This window comes from Ranitomeya imitator, chromosome 2, assembly GCF_032444005.1.
Source record: "Ranitomeya imitator isolate aRanImi1 chromosome 2, aRanImi1.pri, whole genome shotgun sequence".
NCBI classification, from domain to species: Eukaryota; Metazoa; Chordata; class Amphibia; order Anura; family Dendrobatidae; genus Ranitomeya; species Ranitomeya imitator.
Window position 1 is genome coordinate 559,269,165 of NC_091283.1, and position 18,196 is coordinate 559,287,360.

Sequence of the window (18,196 nt, forward strand, 5' to 3'; positions counted from 1 at the left end):
CTTTCCTTACCCGCTCGCCGCAATATTGGATTGAAGTTCATTCTCTGTCCTCCATAGTACACGCCTGCACAAGGTAAGATTGCCTTGTCCAGGCGTGTAATACGGAGGACAGAGAATGAACTTCAATCCAATATTGCAGCCAGCATGCAGCCAGCAGGTAAGGAAAGGGTGAATCAAACAAAAGGATTAGTGCAAGAAAAGTTGTCTCCTGCAACCACAGGAGATAGGATTCTTAAAACCTGACCTTTATTTATCATCATATTGAAAAGAACAGTTATGCAGATATGAGCAATCCCAGTGCAAGGAAACAAAAGGTGGAATTTATTTTTTTTACCATCATTTAACCCCACTTGGAATATTTTTCCAGTAAGGCCATGTTCTCATGTTCAGTATTTTACCTCAGTATCTGAAAGGTAAAACCAGAAATCAGAGGAAAAGTATAATAGAAACACGTCACCACTTCTGTATTTATCTCCCACTCCTGGTTTTGGCTTACAGATACTGAGGTAAAATACTGACTAAATACTTAGCGTAAAATGGCTGAAAGAAAAAGTTCTAAAATGACAAATGACCCAATTCTGAAGTGAAAGGATTACAGTTAATTGAAATTCAAGAAGGATAATAAAGAGGTCCCAGTCATTTCCCAGTAGTAGCCACACTCCAGTCTGGAGTCGCCTGTAACACCGCTGTGTCCTGTGTGGGAGCTCCAGGATTAGCTGCAGGTATACAGACCGTACACTACAGGGTTAACCTGACACCTGTGCAGGAATGCAGCTAGCCTCAGTCAGTGGCAGGGCAGGACAGCCTGAGTGCACAGCACACACCTCAGCCTCCCCCCGCACTGAACAATTATAGCTGCGCCTTCCTCTTTATTCTGCCTCACTGGATCAGCTCATTGCTAATACAGGGGGAGCACGCCCCACCCCCGGACCGCTGCTGATGCTGGACCCTAGATGTTCTGGTCGCGGCAGTGTGCAGAGTAGCGGTGCTCCATTAATCCTGGAGCCCGGTCACTAACGGAAGTGTCAGCGAGAACATGGCAGGAAAGGAGCCTCTGCTGGGTACTCTGAAAGGTTGGTGGAGAGTGACATGGCAATAGTTCTGTGTGTGCAGGCTTGTAAGACTACAAGTCCCAGCGTGTCCTGCTGGCTTGTATGTGGGGAAGCATGCTGCTGACTGGGCTTTGCTGTGGTGGTGATGGGTGGGGGAGACCCCAGGAAGAGGACTGGGCAGCAGGGTGAGCTGGTGCTCATTAGTGACCCCCGAGCCGAGACTTCTGAGCCCCCCGGGTCACTGTAGGTCACACACATTGTCAGAGTACTGTAAAGGGTTATTCCTAAGATTCTGGTAGTAAGGGACCCTCCATAGGATGTAGGGAAGCTGCTGACCATGGGGGTCCTGAGAGCCAATGTCATAATTTGTGTTTTGCACTAATAATAATAATAATAATTTTAGAATGGCCTCCTTTGAACCTCTTCCCGACCAGTCAAGTTAGTTGTTTCCTGGGCCAAGTTGTAGATTTGATTGACATCTTACATCTTGACTTTTGATGCACTGGAAAATGGGGGAGGCGGGATTCCATATCTGATGAAATGTTATTTTTGGGTATTTTTCTATCATTTATTGTACTGTAGTAAAGACCTGGCAGTATGGTTCCCCCACACCGTAGAGTGCAGCAATACCAAACTTGTATGTGGCGTGGGGGTTTTGTCTTAAAAGCGGACATTTTACCAGGTGAAAAGTGCTCAGTTCTTGCTCTTCTTGAATAGTCAGGTTTTTTTGTTTTTTTTAAACCGCCATCCCGTTCCAGAGATTTGGGCTTTTTATATTGCAGCGCCCCAGGGTCCTGGTTGTTGCAGTAATATCATTCTCCTCTACGGGAGAGTGATGTTACGTTTGGAGGCAATGAAAGAGATCTCTTTACCAGGTACCACAAACATACAACACATTTCATACTCCAGTCCACCAGGGGGAGCTATGCTCCTATTTATTAGGGCACTCTTCACACTTAGGTAGAACTGGCGGCCCGGAGAGGAAGTTAGGCAGTTGCTGGCTGAGCTTTGCTCAGGTAGTTGGTCCCTGACAGGGGTGGGATCCTGTCAGAGGCCTAGACAGAAGGTCACGGAGCTGCGCCTGCCCCACATGCGGCAGTTTCTAAGAAAGGACACGAACAGAGAACTGTATTGTAGAGAGTGAGAAGAAGTCATAGCAAAGGAGTGGAAACCAGAAGGAGTTCTGCCCTGCACAGGCTGCCTCCTTCTGAGGCGCAGGATCCCGGTAGCTGGAACACCGAGGGAGCAACAGTCCTTTATGCCTTGCTCCAGAGATCGTCAGGAAAGCTAATTGCAAGTTACTGATCCGCCCTATACCCAGGAGGCAAGGTGGCAACCACGAGAGGCCGGGGCATGATAGAGTCCCTGTAAAAAGCCTCAAGCCACTGGTCATACGGGTTGTCCTATCCATCTGGGGGACAGAGAGAGATAACATCTGTGAGGACCTTATGAGAAGCTTAGCAGTAAGGTACTACAACACCCAGGCCCTAGAGGAAGGCTACCGATTTCTACCTGATAAGAGGACTCTGGATTTGCCTCCAAACCGGCCGGACTCTGCCTGCCCTGTGATCCGGTACTGTGGATGCTGAAGTCTTCAGTAAAAGGTAAAGAGACTGCCATCTTGTGTCCTCGTTCTTCTCTGCGCCTCTCACCATCCACACACTGGGAAGCCCTGGGGACGTACTTCACCTGTGGGAAGGTATACCATCTAGCTGCCATAACATCACCCCAGCGGACCCCTAAGCAGCGTCGGTCACCCTGACCGAATACCACAGGTGGCATCACGAACATATCCCTTTAAAGACCTTTTCCCCTTTAATACGGACGTCCCAGGGCCACGGACCGACCGGGTCAGCCACCGTGACATCCCCCTGTGAACCGAAGGACCCGGTACCGAGTACCCCTAGCCCTAGACGGGGCGATCCAATATAGTGCTAATCTTTAGGTCTTTCCAAGATGGCGCTGCTCACAGGATTCTCTGGAGATCTGATCTGTCTGTTGGCTGCTCTGCATTATCACCTCTTGTAAAGAGCATAAAAATCAGCACTAAATAAAAGGCAAATAGCTGCGGAACCATATGGTGGATTTTAAATGGGGGGGGGGGGGGGATATGGGGAAATCTCAGGAGATAACGTTTGACTTGGTGACATTTCCTGGAAAAAACTGTCACTTGTGTTGCCATTCTCCTGAGCTCTGTAACTTCTTTTTTCTTTTCTGGGCAATGGAGCTGTGTGACCTGATATTTTATTGATACCATTTTGGGGCACATGCAACATTTTGATAGTTTCTTATAGTGTATATATATATAGTAAACATCACTGTTTCCTATAGAGCACCATAATGACAAACATAGGGGTCTTCAGCGAACCCCCCAGATGTCATAACAACCCATCAGCGCTTCTGGATGGCAGGAGGGAGAGGGGACGATGGGTGCATGGTCAGCCATGGAACCCAGTCCACGTACTGTAAATCATAGATTGGCAGCGGCATCTAAGAAGTTAACTGTAGGGTACCGTCACACAGTGGCATTTTGATCGCTACGACGGCACGATCCGTGACGCTCCAGCATCGTAACAATATCTCTCCAGCGTCGTAGACTGCTGTCACACTTTGCAACGTACGACGCTGGAGCGATAATTTCATGACGTATGTGCAATGTAGAAGCCGTTGGTTACTATGCGCACATTGTATACAATATCTTGCACACCTTTGTTACACCATGTGATCATGCCGCCACAGCGGGACACTAGACGACGAAAGAAAGTTTCAAACGATCTGCTACGACGTACGATTCTCAGCGGGGTCCCCGATCGCAGGAGCGTGTCAGACACTGCGAGATCGTAACTATATCGCTGGAATGTCACGAATCGTGCCGTCGTAGCGATCAAAATGCCACTGTGTGACGGTTAGGGACACTTGCAAATAAATAGGACGAATGCAATCCAATAAATCGGATTGCATTTGAATCAATGTTATTCTGTGATTGTGTGCTCATCCTTCTTTTTTTTTTTTCCAGCTTCGATGAGCTCGGACTGAAAAAAAATAAATAAACGCAGCATGGTGCAATTGCATGTGAAATTTGGATCGCTGGGGATTACTCTGCAGATTTTTCCAGACTGATTTTGGTAAAAACGCATTGCAGATTTCCTGCGAAATTACCGCGTTTTTTTGCAGATTTCACCTGCGGTTTTACACCTGCGGATTCCTATTATAGTGCAGGTGTAAACCGCTGCGGAATCCGCACAAAGAATTGACATGCTGCGGAATAAACAGCGCTGCGTTTCCGCGCTGTTTTTTCCGCAGCATGTGTACTGCGGATTTTGTTTTCCATATGTTTACATGGTACTGTAAGGCTATGTGCACACGTTCAGGAATTCATGCAGAAAATTCCTGTGACAATCCGGACATTTCTGGCAGATTTCCGCATGAAATCCGCATGCGTTTTTTTGTGCGTTTTTTGCGCGGTTTTGACGCGATTTTTGTACGTTTTTTTCCGGACATTTCCCAATGCATTAGACAGTGGGAAAACCGCAAAATTAATGAGCAGGTTCATTATTTTTCCGCAATGCGTTTTTCATGCGGAAAAACGCACATCCTGTGCACAGAAATTGCGGATTTCATAAAAAATGATAGGATGCTTAATGTATGCAGATTATTTGCGGTTTTATAGCGTTTTTATAGCGCAAAAACGCTAGAAAACCGCAACGTGTGCACATAGCCTAAACGCATGGAAAACTGCTGCAAATCTGTGACTGCCGGCCGTAAAGTGAAAGCAGAGCACAGCGGCTGTGCTTTCACTTTACGGCCGGCAGTCACAGTGCGGGAAGCAGACGGCAAGGGACCTGACGGACACCAGAATGTAAGTATGTGCTGTTTTTTTGTTTTTTTTTTAGTTTTACGCTTGTAACCAGGGTAAACATCGGGTTACTAAGCGCGGTCCTGCGCTTAGTTACCCGATGTTTACCCTGGTTACCCAGGGACGTCTTCACTTGTAACTGACTGTGAGCGCCGGCCGTAAAGCACAGCGGTGACGTCTGTGACGTTTATGGCCGGCCCTCACAGTCAGTGCGGGAAGCTGACGGCGAGGGACGCGACAGACACCGGAATGTAAGTATGTAGTGTTTGTTTTTTTTTTACATTTACAATGGTAACCAGGGTAAACATCGGGTTACTAAGCGCAGCCCTGCGCTTAGTAACCCGATATTTACCCTGGTTACCTGGGGACCTCGGCATCGTTGGTCGCTGGAGAGCTGTCTGTGTGACAGCTCCCCAGCGACCACACTACGATTTACCTACGATCACGGCCAGGTCATATCGCTGGTTGTAATCGTAGGTAAATCGTATAGTGTGACGGTACCCTAACAGCCTCAAAACATGCTGCCACAGGGAATCAAGCATGTTATCCGAGCAGGCACGGATAACAAGTTCGCTCATCGTAAGTTATTATATTGGACTATAAAGTAGGAACAGCAATATGTCCCGAGATGGTAACATCCACACTACCCCCAAATACAGTAAGTCACAGTGGTCCCTGAGCTGATCTCCCCACTGTCCCCTGGCTCTGTGCAGAGCCTCTCTGCTGGTTATGCTGCCACCTGCTGACTGCACTTGATCATATTGCTCTGTCTGATTACAACACTGTAGTTAAGTTTGCCATTGTAGGCATTTCAAGGGTAACCATACATTCAAGTAACTTTTCAGAATAAGCTGGCCTGTGGAATAACACTATTTATGGCCAATTTGTGACTTGTACTCTGCTCTTGCAATAGTTTTCCCCTCTGCATGTTCTATATCTAATTTTGGATTTGACGCTGAGCTGGGGGATGAGACTAGCTGCTACCATGTCTCCCATACACGGCACAGTACACAGAAAGGTATTCCCGCTCGTCATTCCTTAGCACACAGACATAAGCAGCAGCATGGAGAACAATATATAGAAGTCCTGTGCTATGCTTATGTGAATCCAGCTCTGGATAAAAAGCTTGTTACCGTGTTTCCCCGAAAGTAAGACCCCCCCGAAAGTAAGGCAGGGTGGGGGGTTTCGGGGGGTCCGCCAATGTAGGGCACCCCCCGATTGTAAGGCAGGGTAGCGGGAGGGGGGGGGGGCCGGGGAATGTAAGGCTGATTGGCCGATCAGCCTGTTTGTCACAGGCTCCCTAGTCCCTGCTGGCCATCAGCTCGAGCTGTGATTGGCAGTAAGCCGGCTCGCAGCTGATTGGCCGAATCAGCTGCGACGTCACCGCCTGCAGGCTCGCTCCGATTGGTCCAGCTTCCCCGGCATCCGAATCGTCAGCCCGGCACCGCAGAGGAGATCGAAACAGAAGGAAAGTAACGGTAAGTTCCGAAACTCTCTCTGTGTGTGCGTGTGTGTACGGTATGTGTATGGGTGCCGTATGGGGCTGTATGTGTCAGTGTGTGTACGGTACCGGTACGATATGTGTGTGGGTGCCGTGTGGGGCTGTACCGGTACCGTATGTGTCAGTGTGTGTGGTGGCAGAGTGGGGGGCAGAACCACTGTATGGGGAGGCTGCAGGAGGGAGGATGGGGTGGATGCCGGACTCTCAAACAATGGGGATGCTGCAGGGGGGAGGATGGGGTGGATGCCGGACTCTCAAACAATGGGGAGGCACCAGGGGATGCCGTACTGTACCATACAACAATGGGTAGGCTGCAGGGATACTGTATGGGGAGGGTTGCCGGACTGTACAACAATGGGGAGGCTGCAGGGGATGCCGTACTGTACCGTACAACAATGGGGAGGCTGCAGGGATACTGTATGGGGAGGGATGTCGGACTGTACAACAATGGGGAGGCTGCAGGGATTGCTTGCTTGTTGAACAGTCTACCTTAATGTAAAGTACCGTACTGTAAAACAGATACGGAACCAGAAACAATGCTGATACCGTATATTTTTACCCCCAGATGAGCTCTTCCGGTCCCGGTACCGTGTTTCCCCGAAAGTAAGACCCCCCCGAAAGTAAGGCAGGGTGGGACTTTTGGGGGTAAAATTAATGTAAGACAGGGCCTTACTTTCGGGGAAACACGGTAGATCGTGCCAAAGTTGCTACCTGTGCTGTGTCTCCTCTGCTTATTTTCTCACTCCTACCACTAACTAACCTGACATCTCAATATTCTGGCAGTCTTGTCTTGAGCAAGACACATTTTTTTTTTCCCCCAGAGTGAATGGTGAGTTTAGTAAGCAGGGGGGAGGAGAAGTGGCTCATAAGTGGGGAAGGAAGCAGATTTCTCTTATAAGAGAAATTATAAAGTTTCTTATAGTCACCTGTTCTATGGATTTATGCAAAGTTTTGCTAAAAGAAAAGTCATATTGTTGGTTCTGACAGCACAGTACTATACAGTGGTATGTAAAAATTTTGGCACCTTTGGTCAAAATTACTTTTGACAAAGGTTTCTGACCTTAATCAGCCTGTTAGGGTTATGGCTTGTTCTCTATTATCATTGGGAAAGGCCAGGTGATGCAAAAATCCAGCTTTATAAATACTCAGGCTCTTCTAACCTTGTGCCAAAAAACAGCAGCCATGGGTTCTTCTAAGCAGCTGCTTAGCACTCTGAAAATGAAAATGTTAGAGACCTACAAAGCAAGAGAAGGCTATAAGAAGATTAAAAAAAGCATTTTTAAGTTGTCCTTTCCTCAGTTTGAAATGTAATTAAGAAATGACAGTTAATAGGAACAGTGGAGGTCAAGACAAGGTCTGGAAGACCAAGCAAAACTTCAGTGAAAACTGCTCGTAGGATTGCTAGAGACTCAAATCGGAACCTTTTTGACTGCAAAAGACCTTCAGAAATATTTAGCAGACTCTGAAGTTGTGGCACATTGGTCTACTGTTCAGTGACACCTGCACAAATATGGCCTTCATAGAAGATTCATGAGAAGAAAACCTCTCCTGCATCTTCACCATAAATTGCAGCGTTAGAAGTATGCAAAAGAACATCTAAACAAGCCTGATGCATTGTAGTAACAAGTCCTGTGGACCAATGAGGTATGAAATATTAATGATAATATTAATATTTATATAGCGCCAACATATTCCGCAGCGCTTTACAGTTTAACAGCTTCAATCACAACAGTCATAAGTAACAATGTTAACAATACAATAATTAAAGCAACACAAGACGACCCTGCTCGTGAGAGCTTACAATCTACAATGAGGTGGGGAGATACAAAGTCCAGGTGTGTATTTACAATGATGTATTTACAATGATGGTCCATCCATCTTCAGGGAGTGGGGGATAGTTGGAAGTAGTAAATGGGCTACACACAAACAAAATAACTGATTAGGGAACATTATAGGCTGCTCTGAACAAATGTGTTTTGAGGGAGCGACTAAAACTATGCAAATTGTGGATGGTCCTAATTTCTTGGGGTAGAGCATTCCAGAGGATTGGCGCAGCACGGGAGAAGTCTTGTAGTCGGGAGTGGGAGGTACGAATTAGTGCAGAGGTTAGTCGAAAGCATTTGCAGAGCGCAGAGGTCGGTTAGGCCGATAGACAGAAATGAGGAAGGAGATGTAAGGGGGTGCCACACTGTGAAGAGCTTTGTGGGTGAGAACAAGTACTTTGAATTGTATCCTGTAATGAATGGGCAGCCAGTGTAATGACTGGCGAAGAGCGGACACGTTTGAGTAACGATTAGCTAGATAAACGACCCTGGCTGCTGCATTAAGGATAGACTGGAGAGGGGAAAGTCGAGTGAGGGGAAGGCCAATTAATAGAGCGTTGCAGTAGTCCAGGCGGGAGTAGATCAGGGCGACAGTGAGGGTTTTTGTTTCTATAGTGAGAAAAGGGTGGATTCTAGAGATGTTCTTTAGGTGTAAGAGGCACGAGCGGGCAAGAGATTGTATATGGTAGGTGAAGGAGAGATCGGAGTCAAACATAACACCCAGACAGCGCGCCTGCTGCCGGGGTGTTATTGTGGTGCCACCCATGGAGAGGGAAACGTCAGCTTTAGGGAGGTTAGTAGATGGTGGGAGCAGAAGTTCAGTTTTGGAGAGGTTGAGTTTCAGATACAGAGCTGATATCATGTCGGAGACTGTATACAGTCAGTGGTGTTCTGTAGTACAACAGGAGTAAGGCCAGGGGATGACGTGTATAGTTGTGTGTCGTCGGCATAAAGATGGTACTGAAAGCCAAATCTGCTGATGGTCTGTCCAATTGGGGCCATGTAGAGGGAGAAGAGAAGGGGGCCAAGGACTGAGCCCTTCGGCAAAAATAATCAAAGGTATGTGTGGACAAAAAAAATGAAGAATATCAGGAAAAGAACATCTCTCCAACCATTAAACATGGAGGTGGATCAATCGTGCTTTGGGGTTGTGTTGCAGCCAATGGCACAGGGAACATTTCATGTGCAGAGGGAAGAATGGATTCAATGAAATTCCAACAAATTGATGCAGACATAACTGCATCTGTAAAAAAGCTGAAGTTGAAAAGATGGCTTCTACAAATGGATAATGATCCTAAACACGCTTCAAATTCCACAAGACTACCTCAGAAGGTGCAAGATGAAGGTTTTACAATGGCCCTCACAGTCCCCTGATCTGAACATCATTGAAAATCTGTGACTAGACCCCAAAATAGCAGAGGATGCAAGACGACCGAGGAATCTTACAGAACTGGAAGAATTTTCCAAGGAAGAATGGATGAAAATCCCTCAACCATGAAAGACTTGGCTGGCTACAAAAAGCATTTACAAGCTTTGCAAAAGGGGGTGCTACTAGGTACTTGCCATGCAGGGTGCTCAAACTTTTGCAGCAGCCCATTTTTCCTTTTTGTGATCATTTAAAATATTTATTTTCTAGCCTGAAATTCAAAGGAAATGTCATCTTTAACTTTAGGCCTTTTTAGAGATCATTTCATCTTCAACTTGCTTAATTGTTCACAATAACAGTAATTCTGAAAAGGGGTGCCCAAACTTATACATGCTTCTGTACACTGACATTGCAAGTGAGACTAGTCTGGCAAGGTGGGGATGTGAGAATATATTTGCAGGCTTGTTCCTTGTATTTGTATAACAACCAATAAATGTTTTCTCTTTCAGCTTGTGTACTGGGATTGCAGACAGAGCATTCAGAAACGATCACTGATGACTGTCCTCATGTGACTCCACTATGTGATACTATAGAAATGATCCTACGGAAGGGACTGAAAAGTAAGTACTACAACCCTTCCTTTCATCCTTCATGGCAAAGTAAACCAGTGTTTGGGAAGTATGTAAGGTATACACTGCTCAAAAAAATAAAGGGAACATTAAAATCCCACATCCTAGATATCACTGAATGAAATATTCCAGTTGCAGATATTTGCTCATTACATAGTGGAATGTGTTGAACAATAACACAAAAAATGATCAGTCAAACCTAATATCCCACAGATGTCTGGATTTGGAATGATCTGCAAAATCAAAGTGGAAAATAAAATTACACTGATCCAACTTCAGTGGGAATGCCTCAAGACAATGAAATTATGCTCTTTAGGGCCCCTTTCCACTTGTGAGGAAAACAGACGAGTGCAATCGGATAAAAAATCGGATTGCACTCGGACCAATGTTAATCAATATGTGACACTCCATTTGCGATTTTTTTTTTTTTTTTTTCCCAGCCGAAATCGGACTGAGAAAAATCTGTGTCGGCTGAGAAAAAAATCGCAGCATGCTGCGTATTGCTGAGATTCTCGGACGAGACTCGCCAATGCAAGTCAATGGGTGCGAGAAAAAAAACGCACAGCACTCGCACCATACGAGTGCTGTCCGATTTTTACGCACCCGTGTCCTTAGAAAAGCCGGCAATTCAGCGCAGAGTACAGTAAAATCACACTGACAGGTTAGATGAGAGTAGATATATACACATAGAATAGGTATATATACATATATATATGTCAGGGAGACACCTACATATATATATTTATATTTAATGCAGCGCGAGATAGCTTTAAAGCTGGTAATTCAATTACCGGCTTTTGCTTTCTCCTTCACAAACCCAACATGATATGAGACCTGGTTTACATACAGTAAACCATCTCATATCACCATTTTTTTTGCATATTCCACACTACTAATGTTAGTAGTGTGTATATGCAAAATTTGGGCGTTCTAGCTATTATATTTAAGGGTTAAATGGCGGAAAAAATTGGCGTGGGCTCCCGCACAATTTTCTCCGCCAGAGTAGTAAAGCCAGTGACTGAGGGCAGATATTAATAGCCTGGAGAGGGTCCATGGTTATTGCCCCCCCCCCCCTGGCTAAAAACACCTGCCCCCAGCCACCCCAGAAAAGGCACATCTGGAAGATGCGCCTATTCTGGCACTTGGCCACTCTCTTCCCATTCCCGTGTAGCGGTGGGATATGGGGTAATGAAGGGTTAATGCCACCTTGCAATTGTAAGGTGACATTAAGCCTAATTAATAATGGAGAGGCGTCAATTATGACACCTATCCATTATTAATCCAATTTAAAGAAAGGGTTAAAAAAATACACACACACATTATTAAAAATTATTTTAACCCCTCTGTGACCTTAGACGTACTATCCCGTCGAGGTGCCCTGGGCTTATCTGACCCTGGACGGGATAGTACGTCATAGCCGATCGGCCGCGCTCACGGGGGGAGCGCGGCCGATCGCGGCCGGGTGTCAGCTGCTTATCGCAGCTGACATCCGGCACTATGTGCCAGGAGCGGTCACGGACCGCCCCCGGCACATTAACCCCTGGCACACCGCGATCAAAGATGATCGCGATGTGCCGGCGGTGCAGGGAAGCACCGCGCAGGGAGGGGGCTCCCTGCGGGCTTCCCTGAGCCCCCCGCGGCAACGCGATGTGATCGCGTTGCTGCGAGGGTCTCCTCACCTCCCTCCCTGCTCGAGCCCCGGATCCAAGATGGCCGCGGATCCGGGTCCTGCAGGGAGGGAGGTGGCTTCACAGAGCCTGCTTAGAGCAGGCACTGTGAAGGCTGCAGCGCTGCATGTCAGATCAGTGATCTGACAGAGTGCTGTGCAAACTGTCAGATCACTGATCTGTGATGTCCCCCCCTGGGACAAAGTAAAAAAGTAAAAAAAAAATTTTCCAAATGTGTAAAAAAAATAAAAAAAAATATTCCAAAATAATGAAAAAAAAAAAAAATATTATTCCCATAAATACATTTCTTCATCTAAATAAAAAAAAAAACCCAATAAAAGTACACATATTTAGTATCGCCGCGTCCGTAACGACCCGACCTATAAAACTGTCCCACTAGTTAACCCCTTCAGTAAACACCGTAAGAAAAAAAAAAAAAAAACGAGGCAAAAAACAACGCTTTATTATCATACCGCCGAACAAAAAGTGGAATAACACGCGATCAAAAGGACAGATATAAATAACCATGGTACCGCTGAAAGCGTCATATTGTCCCGCAAAAAAAGAGCCGCCATACAGCATCATCAGCAAAAAAATAAAAAAGTTATAGTCCTGAGAATAAAGCGATGCAAAAATAATTATTTTTTCTGTAAAATAGTTTTTATCGTATAAAAGCACCAAACCATAAAAAAATGATATAAATGAGGTATCGCTGTAATCGTACTGACCCGAAGAATAAAACTGATTTATCAATTTTACCAAACGCGGAACGGTATAAACGCCTCCCCCAATAGAAATTCATGAATAGCTGGCTTTTGGTCATTCTTCCTCACAAAAATCGGAATAAAAAGCGATAAAAAAATGTCACGTGCCCAAAAATGTTTTCAATAAAAACGTCAACTCGTCCCGCAAAAAACAAGACCTCACATGACTCTGTGGACCAAAATATGGAAAAATTATAGCTCTCAAAATGTGGTATTGCAAAAAATATTTTTTGCAATAAAAAGGGTCTTTCAGTGTGTGACGGCTGCCAATCATAAAAATCCGCTAAATAACTCGCTATAAAAGTAAATCAAACCCCCCTTCATCACCCCCTTAGTTAGGGAAAAATAAAAAAAAATGTATTTATTTCCATTTTCCCATTAGGGCTAGGGTTAGGGCTAGGATTAGGGTTAGGGTTAGGGTTAGGGCTAGGGTTAGGGCTAGGGTTAGGGCTAGGGCTAGGGTTAGGGCTAGGGTTAGGGCTAGGGCTAGGGTTAGAGTTAGGGCTAGGGTTAGGGTTAGGGCTAGGGTTAAGGTTAGGGTTAGGGCTAGGGTTAGGGCTAGGGTTAGGGCTAGGGTTAGGGCTAGGGTTAGGGCTAGGGTTAGGGCTAGGGTTAGGGCTAGGGTTAGGGTTAGGGCTAGGGTTAGGGTTAGGGTTAGGGCTAGGGTTAGGGCTAGGGTTAGGGTTGGGGCTACAGTTAGGGTTGGGGCTAAAGTTAGGGTTAGGGTTTAGATTACATTTACAGTTGGGAATAGGGTTGGGATTAGGGTTAGGGGTGTGTCAGGGTTAGAGGTGTGGTTAGGGTTACCGTTGGAATTAGGGTTAGGGGTGTGTTTAGATTAGGGTTTCAGTTATAATTGGGGGGTTTCCACTGTTTCGGCACATCAGGGGCTCTCCAAACACGACATGGCGTCCGATCTCAATTCCAGCCAATTCTGCGTTGAAAAAGTAAAACAGTGCTCCTTCCCTTCCGAGCTCTCCTGTGTGCCCAAACAGGGGTTTACCCCAACATATGGGGTATCAGCGTACTCAGGACAAATTGGACAACAACTTTTGTGGACCAATTTCTCCTGTTACCCTTGGGAAAATACAAAACTGCGGGCTAAAAAATAATTTTTGTGGGAAAACAAAAAGATTTTTTATTTTCACGGCTCTGCGTTATAAACTGTAGTGAAACACTTGGGGGTTCAAAGTTCTCACAACACATCTAGATAAGTTCATTGAGGGGTCTAGTTTCCAATATGGGGTCACTTGTGGGGGGTTTCTACTGTTTAGGTACATTAGGGGCTCTGCAAACGCAATGTGACGCCTGCAGACCAATCCATCTAAGTCTGCATTCCAAATGATGCTCCTTCCCTTCCGAGCCCTCCCATGCGCCCAAACGGTGGTTCCCCCCCACATATCGGGTATCAGCGTACTCAGGACAAATTGGACAACAACATTTAGGGTCCAATTTTTCCTGCTAACCTTGGAAAAATACAAAACTGGGGGCTAAAATATAATTTTTGTGGAAAAAAAAATATTTTTTATTTGCATGGCTCTGCGTTATAAACTGTAGTGAAATACTTGGGGGTTCAAAGCTCTCACAACACATCAAGATGAGTTCCTTAGGGGGTCTACTTTCCAAAATGGTGTCACTTGTGGGGGGTTTCTACTGTTTAGGTACATTAGGGGCTCTGCAAACGCAATGTGACGCCTGCAGACCATTCCATCTAAGTCTGCATTCCAAATGGTGCTCCTTCCCTTCCGAACCCTCCCATGCGCCCAAACGGTGGTTCCCCCCCACATATGGGGTATCAGCGTACTCAGGACAAATTGGACAACAACTTTTGGGGTCCAATTTCTCCTGTTACCCTAGGGAAAATACAAAACTGGGGGCTAAAAAATAATTTTTGTGGGAAAAAAATTTTGTTTTATTTTTATGGCTCTGCATTATAAACTTCTGTGAAGCCCTTGGTGGGTCAAAGTGCTCACCACACATCCAGATAAGTTCCTTAGGGGGTCTACTTTCCAAAATGGTGTCACTTGTGGGGGGTTTCAATGTTTAGGCACATCAGTGGCTCTCCAAACGCAACATGGCGTCCCATCTCAATTCCTGTCAATTTTGCATTGAAAAGTCAAACGGCGCTCCTTCCCTTCCGAGCTCTCCCATGCGCCCAAACAGTGGTTTACTGCCACATATGGGGTATCAGCGTACTCGGGACAAATTGGACAACAACTTTTGAGGTCCAATTTCTTCTCTTACCCTTGGAAAAATAAAAAATTGGGGGCAAAAATATAATTTTTGTGAAAAAATATGATTTTTTATTTTTACGGTTCTGCATTATAAACTTCTGTGAAGCACTTGGTGGGTCAAAGTGCTCACCACACCTCTAGATAAGTTCCTTAGGGGGTCTACTTTCCAAAATGGTGTCACTTGTGGGGGGTTTCAATGTTTAGGCACATCAGTGGCTCTCCAAACGCAACATGGCGTCCCATCTCAATTTCTGTCAATTTTGCATTGAAAAGTCAAACTGCGCTCCTTCCCTTCCGAGCTCTCCCATGCGCCCAAACAGTGGTTTACTGCCACATATGGGGTATCAGCGTACTCAGGACAAATTGGACAAGAACTTTTGAGGTCCAATTTCTTCTCTTACCCTTGGAAAAATAAAAAATTGGGGGCAAAAATATAATTTTTGTGAAAAAATATGATTTTTTATTTTTACGGTTCTGCATTATAAACTTCTGTGAAGCACTTGGTGGGTCAAAGTGCTCACCACACATCCAGATAAGTTCCTTAGGGGGTCTACTTTCCAAAATGGTGTCACTTGTGGGGGGTTTCAATGTTTAGGCACATCAGTGGCTCTCCAAACGCAACATGGCGTCCCATCTCAATTCCTGTCAATTTTGCATTGAAAAGTCAAATAGCGCTCCTTCCCTTCCGAGCTCTCCCATGCGCCCAAACAGTGGTTTACTGCCACATATGGGGTATCAGCGTACTCAGGACAAATTGGACAACAACTTTTTGGGTCCAATTTCTCCTGTTACCCTTGGTAAAATAAAACAAATTGGAGCTGAAGTAAATTTTTTGTGTAAAAAAGTTAAATGTTCATTTTTATTTAAACATTCCAAAAATTCCTATTAAACACCTGAAGGGTTAATAAACTTCTTGAATGTGGTTTTGAGCACCTTGAGGGGTGCAGTTTTTAGAATGGTGTCACACTTGGGCATTTTCTATCATATAGACCCCTCAAAATGACTTCAAATGAGACGTGGTCCCTAAAAAAAATGGTGTTGTAAAAATGAGAAATTGCTGGTCAACTTTTAACCCTTATAACTCCCTAACAAAAAAAAAAATTGGTTCCAAAATGATGCTGATGTAAAGTAAACATGTGGGAAATGTTACTTATTAAGTATTTTGTGTGACATATCTCTGTGATTTAATTGCATAAAAATTCAAAGTTTGAAAATTGCGAAATTTTCAAAATTTTCGCCAAATTTCCGTTTTTTTCACAAATAAACGCAGGTACTATCAAAGAAATTTTACCACTATCATGAAGTACAATATGTCACGAGAAAACAATGTCAGAATCACCAGGATCCGTTGAAGCGTTTCGGAGTTATAACCTCATAAAGGGACAGTGGTCAGAATTGTAAAAATTGGCCTGGTCATTAACGTGCAAACCACCCTTGGGGGTAAAGGGGTTAATGAAATAAAAACAAAGGTTGTTGTAATTTTTTATTTAACGCCCAATCCACTCAGTGAAGACCCTCGTTCTGTGACAAAAAAAATAATAATAAACCAACAATATACTTACCTTCCACAGATCTGTAAAGTCCAACGATGTAAATCCTTCTGAAGGGGTTAAAACATTTTGCAGCCAGGAGCTTTGCTAATGCAATGCTACTCCTCGCTGCAAAACCCCAGGGAATGAGTCTAAATATAGATCAATGAGCTATATTTAGCTTCATTTGCGGTGAGGCGCCCTCTGCTGGCTGTTCATAGATCGTGGGAACTTGCCTAGAAAGCTCCCAGGCTTTCTAGGAAAGTTCCCACGATCTATGAACAGCCAGCAGAGGGCGCCTCACCGCAAATTAAGCTAAATATAGCTCATTGATCTATATTATTAGTCCGATTCTAACGCATTGGGTGTTCTAGAATATGTATGCGTAGCATATTGCGCAGCCCACGTTGTATATTGCCCAGCCCATGTAATATATTGCACAGCCCACGCAGTCTATAGCAATGTGGGCACCATATCCCTGTTTAAAAAAAAAAAAAAAAAAATAGTTATATACTCGCCCTCCGTTGGCCCCCGGATCCAAGCGGTTACCGACGCTTCTAGCGCTCCGGTCTGAAGAGTGCATTGCGGTCTCGCGAGATGAGGACGTAGCGGCCTCGTGAGACCACCCGTCATCATCTCGCGAGACCGCAATGCATGGAGCAGTCACCTGGGCGTCGCGAGGAGCGGGGAAGGCCGGTTCCTGATCCGGGGGGGCCACCGGAGGGTGAGTATATAACTATTCTTTTATTTTTTTTAAATTATTTTTAACATTGCATCTTTTTACTATTCATGCTGCATAGGCCGCATGAATAGTAAAAAGTTGTTCACACAGGGTTAATAGCAGCGTTAACCGAGTGCGTTACACCGCGGTCAACGCGGCCATTAACCCTGTGTGAGCGCTGACCGGAGGGGATTATGCGGGCGCCGGGCACTGACTGCAGGGAGTAAGGAGCGGCCATTTTCTTCCGGACTGTGCCCGTCGCTGATTGGTCACGGCAAAACAGCCACGACCAATCAGCGACTTGGATTTCCATGACAGACAGAGACCGTGACCAATGAATATCCATGACAGACAAACGGAAGTGACCCTTAGACAATTATATAGTAGATATATCTAGTATATAATTGTCTAAGGGTCACTTCAGTCTGTCCTCCTTTCTGTCATGGATATTCATTGGTCGCGGCCTCTGTCTGTCATGGAAATCCAAGTCGCTGATTTGTCGTGGCTGTTTTGCTGCGACCAATCGGCGACGGGCACAGTCCGGAGGAAAATGGCCGCTTCTTCCTCCCCGCAGTCAGTGCCCGCTCCATACTCCCCTCCAGTCAGCCCTCACACAGGGTTAATGAAAGCGCTAATGGACCGCGTTATGCTTCGGTGTAACCCACTCCATTAACGTTGCTATTAACCCTGTGTGACCAACTTTTTTACTATTGATGCTGCCTATGCAGCCTCAATAGTAAAAAGATCTAATGTTAAAAATAATTAAAAAAATTAAAAAATCATTATATACTCACATTCCGGCGCCTCTCCCGCTCGTCGCGACGCTCCGGTGACCGCTCCATGCAAGCGGCAGGTTCCGGTGGCAAAGATGGTATGCGACAAGGACCTGCCATGACGTCACGGTCATGTGACCGCGATGTCATCACAGGTCCTGCGCCCATATCAACCCTCGGATCGGAAGCTGCCGCGTGCACCGCACACAGGGCCAGGACTTCAACAGAGGGTGAGTATATGTTTATTTTTTATTTTAAGTCTGTATACTACATGGCTCTGG

General features: G+C 45.4%; 1 protein-coding gene across 2 annotated transcripts in view; it reads left to right on the forward strand.

Moving 5' to 3' along the window:
* Positions 1 to 786: 786 nt before the first annotated feature.
* LOC138664956 (uncharacterized) overlaps positions 787 to 18,196 on the forward strand; it is a 74,930-nt gene continuing 57,520 nt past the window's right edge. Inside the window, exons 1-2 of one of the 2 annotated variants that reach the window (XM_069752043.1) lie at positions 787 to 1,073; positions 10,108 to 10,218. In XM_069752043.1, the coding sequence (XP_069608144.1) occupies positions 1,037 to 1,073; positions 10,108 to 10,218 (148 nt within the window). In that variant the 5' untranslated portion in view covers positions 787 to 1,036. The remainder of the gene's footprint in view (positions 1,074 to 10,107; positions 10,219 to 18,196) is intronic. The other variant, XM_069752044.1, reaches the window with a different exon arrangement.